At 42.8% G+C, this 14,146-nt stretch overlaps 2 protein-coding genes across 4 annotated transcripts; both read right to left on the reverse strand.

The window, feature by feature from the left end:
• Positions 1 to 172: 172 nt before the first annotated feature.
• tbrg1 (transforming growth factor beta regulator 1) lies at positions 173 to 6,754 on the reverse strand. 3 transcript variants are annotated; one of them, XM_084467027.1, is made up of 15 exons: positions 6,493 to 6,754; positions 6,121 to 6,278; positions 5,834 to 5,891; positions 5,649 to 5,731; positions 5,276 to 5,312; positions 4,951 to 5,013; positions 4,403 to 4,630; positions 4,109 to 4,179; positions 3,633 to 3,883; positions 3,321 to 3,457; positions 2,841 to 2,987; positions 2,458 to 2,555; positions 1,808 to 1,918; positions 1,321 to 1,469; positions 173 to 586 (listed from the first exon to the last, which is right to left on the reverse strand). In XM_084467027.1, exons 1-15 carry the CDS (start codon positions 6,559 to 6,561, stop codon positions 507 to 509), a joined length of 1,740 nt encoding a protein of 579 aa, XP_084323153.1. In that variant the 5' UTR covers positions 6,562 to 6,754; the 3' UTR covers positions 173 to 506. The 3 variants fall into 3 exon arrangements, with proteins under 3 accessions (XP_084323153.1, XP_084323154.1, XP_084323152.1); XM_084467028.1 differs by having other exon boundaries at positions 173 to 581; positions 4,951 to 5,031; XM_084467026.1 differs by having other exon boundaries at positions 4,951 to 5,031.
• A 3,230-nt stretch (positions 6,755 to 9,984) lies between these two features.
• On the reverse strand, positions 9,985 to 14,003 carry mmp30 (matrix metallopeptidase 30). The gene is made up of 11 exons (XM_084467125.1): positions 13,765 to 14,003; positions 13,387 to 13,503; positions 13,067 to 13,194; positions 12,719 to 12,867; positions 12,267 to 12,392; positions 11,980 to 12,141; positions 11,648 to 11,834; positions 11,347 to 11,471; positions 11,073 to 11,238; positions 10,785 to 10,888; positions 9,985 to 10,651 (listed from the first exon to the last, which is right to left on the reverse strand). The coding sequence occupies exons 1-11, from the start codon at positions 13,882 to 13,884 to the stop codon at positions 10,548 to 10,550; spliced, it is 1,488 nt and encodes a 495-aa protein (XP_084323251.1). The 5' UTR covers positions 13,885 to 14,003; the 3' UTR covers positions 9,985 to 10,547.
• Between the last annotated feature and the right edge of the window lie 143 nt (positions 14,004 to 14,146).

Genomic DNA, 14,146 nt, shown 5'->3' on the forward strand with positions numbered 1-14,146 from the left:
GGGGAATTACTCAACAAAGACGTAAGTAAACCAATTTTAATAATGTTTTCAATGGAATCCACATGCTGTCTCACAAGGTAGATGACTCCTTTCCAAGTGTGAAATTCTACAAAATACACAAGCCTTGTTTTTGTTTTTATATCATAGGACAGTTAATACTCTAACGAATTGCCTCATTAACAGGCTATTTATTCAGGATACAAACAGGCACCATGTAGACCATCTTGGCTCCATGGAGTCCAGAGTCTTGGATAAAGCAGGGATGGAACGCAGAGAGGGAACGCAGGGAAGGCCAACTCATTAGCAACATCCTGTATCCAAGCTAATTATGGAAGTGGAACAGCTCCCTGCACTACAAGGAGCCTCTCCCCTCTCACGAGTCGGGAAGACATTGTAAACAACAATCGTTTCCATTTACATGATCACGGCGTGGTGATTTCCTTTTGGAGGTGGCATTGTTAAATGTCATCAGGGATCCTGTAACCAGTCCCCAGGTTCAGTGGGGCTCAGGAGTTGAAGAAGGAAGTGGAAGGCCTGGTGCTGTAGTTAGGGAGATGTGATGCCCCAGGAGACTGAGGGGTCTGTCCTGGAGGAAAGACAGAGGAGGTTGGTATCTCTAATAACATCATGGTAAAGTCATGGTGCGATAGCTGCTATACTTTTTGGGTGTACCATGTTAAATCTACTGTCTTATGTCAACGTCTGATGCCATGAAAAACAGTTCAACAAAAACATAACCATTTATTGCATGAAATGCTAAGGAAATTTTAACTTGGCGGTATGGTTCCACTCTTTTATGTTGCCCCCTGCAGTAGGATTTAAAGTATGACATACAGATGTCAGATACAGAATTCCAACATTTGACCACAGGGGGAACTATACAATCCGCCATGGGGTACATCAGATATCCCAACCCATTGTATAGGTTACATACAATACAGAGCAGAACCAAAGCAGGTGGAGGCTGGGGTGGTGGGCGAGATTCTGCTCAGCACAAAAACTACTTTGCAGAGTGAGTGCTTAAGTGAGAGATGGCGATGGCGTTTGATTGGACAGCGTTAGCAGTCATCTGATAGGGGCGCATGACTAGAGTGTTCCGCCAGAACTAGCTACGACCATAAATCGAGTTATAAGTACAAATAATCCAAAGAGGAACAGGTGAATAAATACCCAGGTTTTGGAGATTTTACACAACATGGTAAAGCAATTCACAGTTAAGTCTACATTAATACATTCTGTTGATATTGGCAAAGTGACTTGAGAACCGCAAAGAACTTCTTAATTCCCAGTACAATAATTGACTATAAAACCATCATGAACCTGAAGTGTGGTGGTCTGTCTTGGCATTGTCGTCGAAGCCCTGATGTCTCTGATAGGCCTCAAAGTTGACCGAGGCGTCATCTTCCGAGAGGCTTTGAGGGGCGTGTCCATCTCCGGGACGACACACCTCAAACCGCACCCACTGGTAGCTAGTTGTAGGGGAACAGCATCCTGTCAGTGGGGTTTCTGGGAACACTTTAATCCATGCCATTATTTCACGTTTTCTGGAAATTATATTATATGACATGCATGTCTGATTCTGAAAATTGTAAATTAATCTCACCGCTGAATGCTTACATTGACATTTGTCAACACTTTGAAAATGTCTCAATGTACACATTTTCATGCCGAGTATCAAACACATTTCGCATGAAGGCGTACAATTGTCTTGTAGTTGAACAGACAGAAGATGTGTTTATAAGTGATAAACACTCCCCCCCGCTTACCCCTGTAAACTTCTACGAAGATTGTGCAAAAGAAGGCCTACTTGCTGCACTTCCGTGCTCCAGGACAGCTCTGAATCAGGTTCTGGATGGTCGGGTGGGAGAAGCCAAAGAAGTCCGCGCCGGACGGCACAATGGGAAGCATGGGCTTGGATCTAAAGCACCGCGGTAAACCAGATAGAGAAAAAGAGTTACAAACACTACAAATACTGTAAACTGTAACACTTGATTTAGACTTTATTTTTTGTTATTTTAGTCGACGGTCGAGTTAAGAGTAAACATCTGTATTTTTCCACCTGGACTCTATTTGTCTATCGTTCTGGGTCCAAAAAACGCCCTGCCAAGGTAGTGCTCTAAAAGGGCTTGTTTTGGCCACTGACAAGCTTTATATTCTAACATTATATATACACAACATGATATATCTCAATATATACAACATAATACTATTCGCTTAATCTGGTCTGTTTTACTTGTGTCGAACAATACTCTATTTTTAACTGGATCTCGTTTAAGAAGAAGCCTCTCTCTGAAATGTTGTTGCAGGAACCAATTTAAAAAGAAATTCAAAAAATGCATTGTGTAAATAAAGGCAGTCAAACGTGGTTTTGCGCTTTGGATCACTACCTTTCGGTAAATCTTAATCTTAAGTATAAGCGTGGCCGTTTAAACCCAGATGGACGGCGGCAGGATGTACCTGACAGCAGCGATGGCCTTCAGCAGATTAGCGTGGCACATGAGGGCGGAGGACGCCACGATGGCGTTCTGAGGATCCTCCTCTGGGACGATCTCAAACTGGGGGAGCAGCAGGACAACGCGCGTGTCTCAATGGACACTTGATGTATTTGGTCATTTGCTCTCAAAATACTAAGACGACTAAAACTATAAATGATAATTATCATTATTGTTATTAATAAGAATTCCTCCTCAAAGATATGTGCACCTTGGCGACACTCAACACGCGTACTTGCCTCTGCTCGATTCTCATCCTTTAGATTAAATTCCAACCACTGCCGTCTCATAAGTGAGAATACAATAATAACACAACAGACATGTCCTCCCCCTGTAGGCCTGTGGTACCTGTGGCCCCGCTCCACAGTCCTTGATTTGGCAGGTGTACAGGCACTGCTGCTCCGGGTTCTTCATGCTAGCGAAGACCCGTGTGCTGCAGAATCCCACCGGGTAGATGGCACACTGGTCGTGGAACAGCATTCTGTCTGTGATGATCTGTGGTAAAAAAAAAAAATTAAAAAAGAGAAATATATATGTATTTATAAAAATATATATATTTTACTTTTTGTAAGCAGCAACCCATATTTACAAATGTACTAGAATTTCTTTGCCATATGGATGTCCCAAATAAACAAGCAAACCAATGAAAAGTGTTTAGGTGCGTTTAAAGTCAAAATACATCAGCTGTCTTCATGTTGAGATGAGTTATACAGACATCAATGGACTGGGGTAGTTTGTGTAAAGTAGTGCAAGACGGTCAACCTCATTCCAGAAGGCTATGGATCCAATGATGGTGCGAGTTAAACAAAAGAGGAAGCTTTTAATGACCTCTCCGAGGCTGTAGACCGTCAGACCCCCCAGGGCGATGGGGAAGACAGGGCGCCCAGACGAGTCCAGAGCGATGGGCTGGACCAGCTTACGACAGCCATCAGCCACCTTCCTCTTTTTGGACATCCTCTTCGGAACTGGACATAAACATTAGAAAAACACATAATTTGTAAGAATAATTTATATCTGCATATTGACAGGAACGCACAAAAATAGGATAACACGATCAGGAGATGATACAGTTGGTTCCAGAGTTAATGGAGAGCAAAAAAAAGTTTTGTAGTAGTTTGTTCAATTTCCTGTGGTGCTCACCCTCCTCCTTTCCGTTCTCCTTCCCTCGCTCCCTACGTTCCTTCTTGGGTTTCTTATGGGCTCCGTCTTCTCCTGTGGAACCAGCGGTTGCTGGGTTATGACCCCCAGCCAGACCAGAAGCGCCCGGGGGCCCAGATGTTGATGTTGAGGCTGAAGCGGGTGGCAGAGCTGGATGGGAGCTTGTGCTTGGGGTGGGCAACAGCTCCGCCTCTGTGAAAGACTGGTACTGCAACAGGGATTTTAGCAAGAACCTGAGAAGAACAAGAAATAAACAGATTGTAAATTAAGAACATTTTTGATGTTGCAAACATTTAGCAATGTGGATACGCACATTGTTAAAGTGCTTATTGAACATCATCATCATTAAACTAGGTCAATAACTAAATCATCAACTTCAACAGCGGCAAATTGGCAAAAATCAAAAAGAGAAAAACGGTTTGTTTTGACATCGACAGGCACGGTACATCTCCTCCTACCTGCGCTCCTCCTTGGCTCTGAGGAACTTCTCTTCGAGATGAGCCACTTCATCACAGAGCGCTGCATTCTCCTGAGGGCACATAAAAAGAACACAATGCTCATCAGAGACCCAATGTCCCTCAATATTGTGATTGGTGAGGCCGATGCCCCGATTTCATGCCAAAATACTCCCATACATTTCCTTCCAATTCACTTGAATGAATATCGAGTGAAGTATCTGCGAAGGTTTGACAAAAAATAAAAACACCACCATCTCTAAATGAAGCATTAGAAATGGTTAACCTTAAACTCACAAATATCATGGCGCGTGCCGCTCTGCGCAGCCTCAGGTACTTGAGGCGGTACCGTTCACTGTGGTTCTTCCGGGGGCCCCTTCGGCCCTTGGCCCTGGGCTCCGTGGAGCTGGTGGGAGACGGGAAGGCAGGCAGCGAGGCAGCTGAGCCGGAGCTGGAGGCTGTGGTCTGGGGAGGAGAGCTCAGGAACGACTGGCCACTGAAGGGCGGCTGCCGCTCCCCATCTCCCTGGTGATTATTATTATGTTAATTTCAACAATTGAAGCCGGGACTTTGTCTATTCATCTGGATGCAGAATGATGTCCACATGTTTAGGATGTAATTAAAATGAGAATGATCAAATCAAAACTGACCAAAGTTGACGGGAAACGGGACAATAATATGAAATTGATAGACATTGACCAAATAGAAAATTATAAAAAAAATAATCACTCTTGGTCGATTCTTCTCTAACATCACAATAGCTTGGCCAGTCTGTATTTACGCCCACTCTACATTTGACCCTCTGGCATGCACCGCCTTCATGGTATGCATCCTATTTAACTCACCAACAGTGCAAAGACTCCATTTCTGTTCTCAATCCTCTTGAATCTCCTGCTGCCCTTCTGTGTCTGAAACACAGTGGGAAGCTAACGCCAAAGCATAGAGCGTGAAACCACTCCCGCAGAGTCCATTCTAAAGACTACTTATTCTAGTGACAATACATCTAAACATGTTGCTTTGTCCTAATAAATAAATAAATACATAAACATATGAAGAGTACAAAAATAAAAATGAGTACAATGACGTGTGTTTTTTGTTGACAAAAGTACGTAATGGACGTGCAATTTCCTGAGTTTAACAGAGGCTCCTGACAGTCCCATCAACACTTACCTCCCGGTACATCACAGCCTCCAGACTCGACTTTGCACTGTCAAGGAGAAAACACACAACAATGTAGCAACTGAGCGGCAACTGAAACAAACACATCTCCATCCCAACTCTACCTCATAATCACTACTGACCAGCATTATCACATGACTTTGGAATACCTGTAGATTACATAATACTGTATATTGAATTTAGTTACACTATAAGCTTTACAGTTTCACTTAATGACTTGTCTGGTTAAATAAAGGTCAAATAAAATTGCAGACTATAACCATAAATAAGCTGTTACAGGAGAACCATGTTGGAGTTTAGAAAACAATCTTTATACATCCTCTTAGTCTTTGTGTTGAATAAAGTAAAACAGAATTACATATACTTTGATTGAATAAGGCCCCTGTCGATGATTCGTTGCTTGATCTCCTTGATGTGCATAGGGCGCCCAGCTTCCTCCAAAACCATCTGGAATAGAAAAGTTGAAAGGCATTCTTAATAAATTAAAAAAAGGTAATGAACACAATGAAAAAACCTAATGGGTCAAGTATAAAGTTGTAAATACAATACCTGGGCAGCATCAAGCCATGTAAGGTTTGGCTTCTCACTGATATCACTGGATGGTTCGCTGGATATAGAAAATAAAGCATTGACGTGTATGGTATATGTTTAATTTACTGTAAAATCATAAAGCGGCCAATCAAAATATATAACATAGGCATAGGTTAAGTTCATCCTATAGTCATGGATCTCTCATCAAAAAACAATTTAACAGCAGCTGGGTTGCCAAATGCCCATTGAAAACGATTAAATGTTATTAACAATTAACACACAACGACGTAATAGTTTCCATTCACCTTTCCAGCGTCTCTGAGGCGCCTGACAGGGTTGCGATGTGGTCCAGCGCAGGGAACAGAGAGTAGTGTCCCTGTCCATCCGTCTCCATCTCGGATTCAAAAGTGTTGAGGGACTCCATAGGAGAAAGACCTCTTCCCTGGTTACTAGATGAAGAGGGCTAGAATATAAGACATGTATCAGTTATAACGTGAGATGTGTTACATAAGGACACACTAGGAATACAAAACATGTATTAACGTTAGGCGACCCGACATAACCGGATAAGCGGTTGAGGATGAGTACGAGTACGTAACATGACGGACTAGACTACAAGAGGTGTACATTTGTCTAGTCTAATACACTACCCAAGAACAAAATAATCATAAACATACCCCACTTCTTTCAAATCGTTTAGATTGCTCTTTTCCATGAATCATCGGGGAGCCTTCATTTGTGTCCATTGCATTGTTAACGTTACATGCAACACAAGTGCACGTACGTAGCAAGGAACTTTACAAACTACGAGTATGAATTACGACGAAACGATGAGGTCAATATGCGCTGTTGTCTTTTAATTCAGACATGGGATTATTAACCACTGTCTATCGCAAGGGCTGCGGAATGGATTCATTTGTCAATGTATTTAATTTCTACGGGAACCATAAACAAAGGTCAGGGCGCTTCGTGGCCTGCACGGAGGTATATCCACGGTACTCCATGCTACCGGATATCCGCCTCAGTTTAACGTCTCCGGAAAATGTAGTCCGTGGGACTCCCGCTGCTTAAGGTGCTTTCAATGTTCTACTGCGCCCTTGTGGTATATGTGCAGCACAATGTGATGTGTATGTAATATAATAAAACAAATGCATCATACAAATGACAAGATAGAGTATAATAACAAACAAGGAATGTTTGTATTGGGAATTCAATATTCTCAAAAATAACAATTATTCATAAATTAATTGCAAATTTAAATTAGCTGTATTCACATGTGGGGGTATTTAGGTTATTGGGTTGTTATGCATTTGTGTATTTGTTGTTGTTTCAGTTCTCAAGCCCCGTTTCCCGAAAGCATCGTTAGCTAACGACATCGTTGTAACCCTCGTACGATCATCGCAGACTTTTCAGACCGTTTCCCGAAAGCATCGTAACAACGTCGTTAAAACCCGCGTAGCTAACGACGGCTCCAGGGGCACTCGTAGAGCGCTAAGAGCATCGTTACTATAGCCTCAGTGGAGTCACCAGCTGGACATTCCGTGGTATTGGATGTGTTATTAAAACACATCCAATACCACGGAATGTCCAGCTGGCGCTATTTCGCAATACCCCAAAAACAGTGGTTACCGCCGATATATTACTCATAGACTAGGCCTACTGTTAGATTTAAACAGCAAAGACAGAGACATGTTAGAAGTCAACAAAAATATAACTCATTGCAGCAATTTAAAATTCCAAAAATACATGCACAGTCGAAATGTACCGATCAAACGCCACGTCACAAGGCATATAATAAAATCAAATGATTCCATTGCTCGTGTGGGAGGTCGCTTGCGAGCTGCACTTGCTGTCTCCCTCTGATTTTAATTCAACCATCGTGGTTAAAATGTCCTCATATTGATCAATGACAGAAGACATACTGTACATGAATCATGCTGAGACAGCGGGTGTCGGAGAATTTCTGCAGGCTTTTTTTTGTAGCGATCGTTTGCCATAAAGCACTGTAGGCACGTCGGTGAGGCTGTGATGAAGTTCACTAATTATTGGACCGCGTCTAGACAGTTACGAACATCCCTGACCTTAGTGGAGTGCACAATCGCCAAGTTGAGAGCGTGGTTTCTGCAGTGAACGTAGTAGGGATGTCCGATAATTATCGGGCCGATATCAGCAATTATGACGTCATCCCGATAAACCCGATAAAATTATTGATAGCTCCGATAATACAATATATTTTTGGTTAAAAAAATGCAGTGTGGGTGGATTTCTTTAGGCTTCTCCCGTTTTGCCAGTACTGTGGTACGACTGATAGAGTATGGTTTAGGAAGAGGGAGTTTTTCACAAATCCAGCGCTCCCTTTCTCATGCCTGGCTGTGACGTAGTCACGTAACTTTCAGAAACATGGCGTCAGTAGTGTGGGACTTTTTCAGTTTCGGAGGAAAACAGTTTGCTTGCTATTTGTAACAAATGCAATGCAGAAGTTCCACGAGGAGGGAAAAGGGTAACAAGCTATAACACATCCAACCTAAAAAGTCACCTGATGCATCACCACCGCTACGATGGTTTGTTAAAAGCCTACGAGGACGCGCAAGCAGCTAAAGCTGCTGCGAATCCAAAGCCAGCTGCAAAGGAACCGGCGGGGCTTGTACCCAGTGGCGTCACTAGGCTGTTTTATTCGGGGCTAAAGCCCCGGATCAAATTGAAATAGCCCCGAATCTATTTGTGTTTGAAAAAAATAATGATTCACACATACACACATGATTCACACTCACCCCCCCCACCCCGTCAACAATCTCGTCCTCCCGCGATCGCTCGATACCCCACGATACCCCCCCACTGAGCCCCGGATGTTTAAGAAACCTAGAATCGCGCCTGCTTGTACCTATTGACGAGGCGTTTGCAACAAAATTAAAGAAGTTTGACAGAGATGACCCAAGGGCTCAAGCGATCTTTAAATTGATCACAGAAATGATGGCACTTGACGACCAGCCCTTTTCCCTTGTCGTTTCCACGGTGCTTATGCTTACATAATATCAGAGATTATCCGTGTCAGTTCGGCCGCAGCGCAATTAATGAATAAAGATCATAAACATCATAAACGGAATGGCTGTACAAGTGTTCTGAGACACGGCTGCGAACTGGAAACTTTCAAAAAAAGTAGTGCTGGTTTGGTGACGGTTCCGTGCCGCTGCCGTATCCAGTGGAATAGCCTACATTGACTATAATGGTTTCTAATGTCTTCGGCGAACGTTTTTATTGCCGTGCCGCTTCCGTGACGGTTCTGGTGGAAATTGCCCTTCACTTAACATTCCGAAAATATCTGTCATGTTGGATATGTTGCGTATTTCCTCATCTGTCTCTATGCCGCTCTGACAACGTTGCCCCTGGCAACCGATAGCCGTGGATGCCATCGTGGCGGACGGGCTCAAACCCCTCCCCTCCCCTCCCCAAAAATCACGTGACTCCTCATTCTCAATAGCGTCAAATGTTTTGTCTGCTGACAAAGCACAATACCTGTTGGTTTTTAGTTCACTCATTGTTCAGGGAAACACATTGTTAATGACATTGATGGATTGTGAATTTTGTGATTGACTCAAATTGTATATTTATTATTAAATAAATATGGTCACTTTATTTGAAGAGTCAAAACTGTTGTCTTGGCTTTGTTTTGTTCATATAGTAATGCTCATGTCATGATAAATCTGGTTAGGTCAAAACTACAGGAATATACTTTTTAAAAATAATTATCGGTTATTGATATCGGTATCGACCTTGAGGAGCAGAAAGTTATCGATATCGATATCGGGTTCAAAAAATCAATATCATCCACCCCTAGAACGTAGACTGCTGCGGGAAACTGTGCTGCGATGTGTGCCTTTCCCGCTTACATTGCCCGCACCATCATACCCCTGCCCAATATGGGCAGGAATCGATCTAGACCAGCAACAGCAATAGCCGTGTCAATGCCTCTGCGTTTGAATGATAATGAATTAATAGAACGTTGCATTTTTAATGTTGACACCAAAGTTTCTAGAGAGTTCGTGGCACACCAATCACTGAATAAATGAATGAAACCTTCTGCGGAATCAGAGAAAGTCTGCCGTCTTTGCGGCGCAAAGCATGTTTCAGAAATCAGCACATTTAAATAAATGCTATAGTTGTCACACAGACACATGCTATTTTTTTATTTTTGTGATATGGAATTATTTCAGGGGAGAAAATGCTGTGAAACAATGTACGCACGGTGCGTTCGGGATTAGGACTGATATAGCATATGTCGGCCTAGACCTAATTAATTGTGTTTTAATATTTGTAGCATTCATATACTACTCTGCTGTTGGCCTTGATGGGGAGATATTTTTTTGCTGCCACAAAATATAGTTTAATCCAACAACATTCCTGCGTCTCCCCCTCCTACCGAGCCCATTTCAGCATCGTGTCAGTGGACAGCTAATCCTACGACGTCGTAAGAGCAGAGCACGCGCATTCATGTTAAGAGGAGTTTCGGGAAACGCTCTGAAAAAAGTTACGATTCATCGTAAGATCCATCGTAAGAAGGATCGTATGAGCGTGGATCCATCGTTATCGGGAAACGGGGCCTCAAGGATGTTTGAATGTGACATACTTCTGTGTTATTTTTGGCTCCTCGATTCACCCCTGTCACACAAGAGTATACAATGTTTAATGGAAAAACCAAAGTTAATTGATTTGTTACATTGGGATAGATGAGCCTTTAGTAACAGTTCAGCCAGCCGTAGTTAAGAAGAGTTCGCACAACTCTCTTGTAGGCCAAGTAGTACTCAATCTGCCGTGGCCCATTGGAGAAGTATATGTATCCTGTTGGAAGAAAACATTCAGTGTGTTGGGACGGAACAGAACACAGACAGTGCTTGACATGGGGCATGTGTTAAGATGCTTGACTCCTGTGGTATGTGTAAAACGAAGGGGCTGGTGTGACGTATGTGTTTACCGTAATTAGTAAAGGCAGCATCCACTTTTGAGCCTATTCCGGGGAAATCCTGAGAGATGTATCTTGGATATCCAGAGTCCATTTGGTTTCTGCTCTCGTCGTAGCTGGAATGTGAACATCATACGTATAGCAGATGCATACATTGATACATTTGATGAAGACATTGTCCCGACACAGCCGTTTGCTTTGGACTGAACAGGCCAAAGGCCAAGACCTATAACCTATTTATATCTACAAAATTCAGGCTGTAGTGATAACAGATACAGTACATATTTTAATCTAACCCACCTCCAATATTGGCTTTTTGCAAAGATTAGTGTTTTCCCAGTCGTGGCCACATAGACAGCTGCATCCACTTTATTGACAGAGGAGGGGAGGCCCAGGCCAGTAATTGGCTTTGGATAACCTGGAATTATTTTCTTTGAATACGCCTTTATGCCCCAGTAGCGCTGGTCTGAGAAATAGATGTTAGAGGTTAACTTGGAAATTGGATCAAAGCTAATCCTTACATTGATCAATCACACTGACGTATCGCCAATGTTGAAGTACCACACGGGAATACCTTCAAATAAATACACAAAGTCCTTTTGCGGTACGCTACAGGCAGCGTCCACGTGGTTAATCTGAGGCCATTTGGAGCTCACTTTAGTCAGCACGATGTCACTATGACGTCTCCTCCAATAGTACCTGTAGAGGTATAAAACAGAAGTATTGGAACAGAATTCAAATGAGGACCTATGTTGTTGAAATGTGGTTCAATTCCACCACATAGATCCTCAGCCACACGGTTCAATCCAACCAGAACGTTATCAATTCATACACAGAGTATAAAGTCCAATAATCGGTAGTGTCTTTGAATGTACCCGCTTTTGAAAAAGAACAGGTCTCCCCTGATGGAGCACGCAGCATCGAACACCAGGCTCCGGCTGCACTTCTCTCCACTGGGGTTGCTCGCTGGGTTGGACGTGGGCTCAGGCTCCTCTGTGGGCCCCTCTGGTACGGGTTCTGGCACTGGAGGCGGATTGGGTTTTTGTTTGGGTGTACGGCTGCCTGTAGAGTTAGGAAACACAATGAAGCCTGTCACTGTATCAGTGTGACTACCCTTTGCACAAAAACTCTGCTATAGTCAAGTCAAACAATTGTTCCAGGGGTCTTTATTAGCATCCTGGCCAAAAAGAAAAAGCTCTGTGCTGACCATAAAGGGCTTGTACTCCTCGTCTGTCATCATCCGGTAGCTTGTAGCCGTTGGTGTTGACATATCTATAGGTTGGGAACATCAGCGCACTTCTAGTCCTGGAGTGATCCAAGCCTAGCGCATGACCAAACTCATGGGCTGCCACCAGAAGCAGATTGACACCTGATTCAAAGATGGAAGATGTTGTGTTATACTGAGTGTCATGCTGTGAATGTTTAATTCAAAGCTTGTTGACTGTCACCCTCGCAAGTTTGAGTGAGGAACCATGATATGAGATAGAGACATGCCTCTTTGAGTTAGCGTCCACTTCTCATCATCGTCAAAGTGTGTGTCCCCGCCTTCTGCTCTACCAGGTGAGTTAGCATGGGCCAAGACGCCATTGGGTCCATCAAAGGGATAGTAGTCTCCATGAACTGGGTCATGATGAAAGCAAGTACAGTGCATATATATATATATATATATATATATATATATAAATATAAATGTTTATGTATGCAGTCAAAATACAACATACATTGTGTCAATGTTCAATCATCAAAATGAGCCAATCGTCAAAGTTGGCCAATATTCTAGTTCAAAAATAAGGGTAAGTAAAAATATACTTTTACTGCAGACAACTCAACACTGCATTTGTTCTAAATATCGTATTTTAAGAAATATTGTGTTGTATTCCAAGTTTTACCGTTTTTGATTAGGGTTAGAGTTTTAGGTTAGGTTTCCTGCATAAATCATGACTTACATCCCCCTTTGAAGAGGATCATGATGTCTGCATTGCCAGTGTAGATCTGTCGGAAGTCCAGAGGGATGACATCGCTGTAGAGCTTGAAAGCATGAGCTATGGTTGAATCTACCAGACTCTGGCTCAGGTCCCGAGTGTACTGCGTGATCCTGTGAAAATCAGTTCACCATCATTGTTGAAGCATAGAAGGTGCCACTTGACTGTATATTCCGGGTTTTTTACAGCACATCTACGTCACACCATCAACACCATAGCAATGTCAGAATAAGATTTCTCATCTACATCATTATTATTGGGGTGTGGGGTCCCTTATAAAATCTCATAGAGTAATTTCTGTAATTATGATACCTGTAGGTTATAAGGCTCTTCTCCCATTTTGGTCTCCCTGCAAAATGTCCGTATCTGCTGATATCTGACACGCCACACCTGGGCGCCTTCATCGCCGTCACTGTTTCATTGTCTAGGACACCAGTTATCTGTGGAGCAGTGGCTGGTTGTAAATTAAGCTATGTATTCATGTATTGACACAAAGAGTCTTAAAGGGCCTTTAGGGTTAAAAAAACTCGGAACATAGTTAAGTTCAAAGAATAAACCAGTGAGATATACTCAATTTTTAATAAAATGCTGACCATGCACATACACTCACACACACACACAGTATGACATACTTCCAGGCCGAAGAAAGCCTGCATGTCCTGTAGGCTCTCATTGAAAGAGGTCAGGGTAATGCTTCTCAATGAAGAGTTGGTGATTCCAACATCAGCGTAAAACTGAGAAAGGTATTCCTGTAAGGTAAAAAATATTGTAGATGATCAAACAATTATTACATATAATTGAAGGGTTATACGTCTAAATTCTAAAGTCTAAATTCAATTCTTGCGACAAAAGCAAGGGTAAACTCTAATAAAGACCAGAAATGGTGTGCAGACTTTCAAAATAGAGGGAATTTCCAATCATAAACCTGAACTAATTATTTTAGCCTGTGTTGTTAGCATATAGAATGACCGAGTGTTCCCCATATGAGCTTCATATAAACTCTTCATTACCTCAGCCAATGACTCATCTTGCGAGGGTGACGGTAGGACTTGGGTCACAGGGGTCGGTACGGCGCAGCACAGGGTCAGCCAGAACAGCAGCACCAACCAGCAGGCCGGTAGGGAGCCCATGTTGGATAGAACAATATATCTCACTCTGTCTCCCTCCTAAAAAACACACAGGTCTGATCCACTCAGGCTTTACTCTCCTCCGTTAATATAGCCTGTGTTTGGAGAGCCCAGTGTGTATGTTGCTGATTGGACAAGATAAAGAAAAAAAGTACTGAGGGGCATTCCACTTTGTTTCGACTGGCCTACTTATGCTAGGGGGGGAGAGAGGGAACGGACGTCAATATGACCCCACCTGATAACGAGAGGGCTGTTCTTGTGTCAT

The sequence above is a fragment of the Micromesistius poutassou genome (assembly GCF_964030765.1).
Source record: "Micromesistius poutassou genome assembly, chromosome: 4".
Lineage (NCBI taxonomy): Eukaryota > Metazoa > Chordata > Actinopteri > Gadiformes > Gadidae > Micromesistius > Micromesistius poutassou.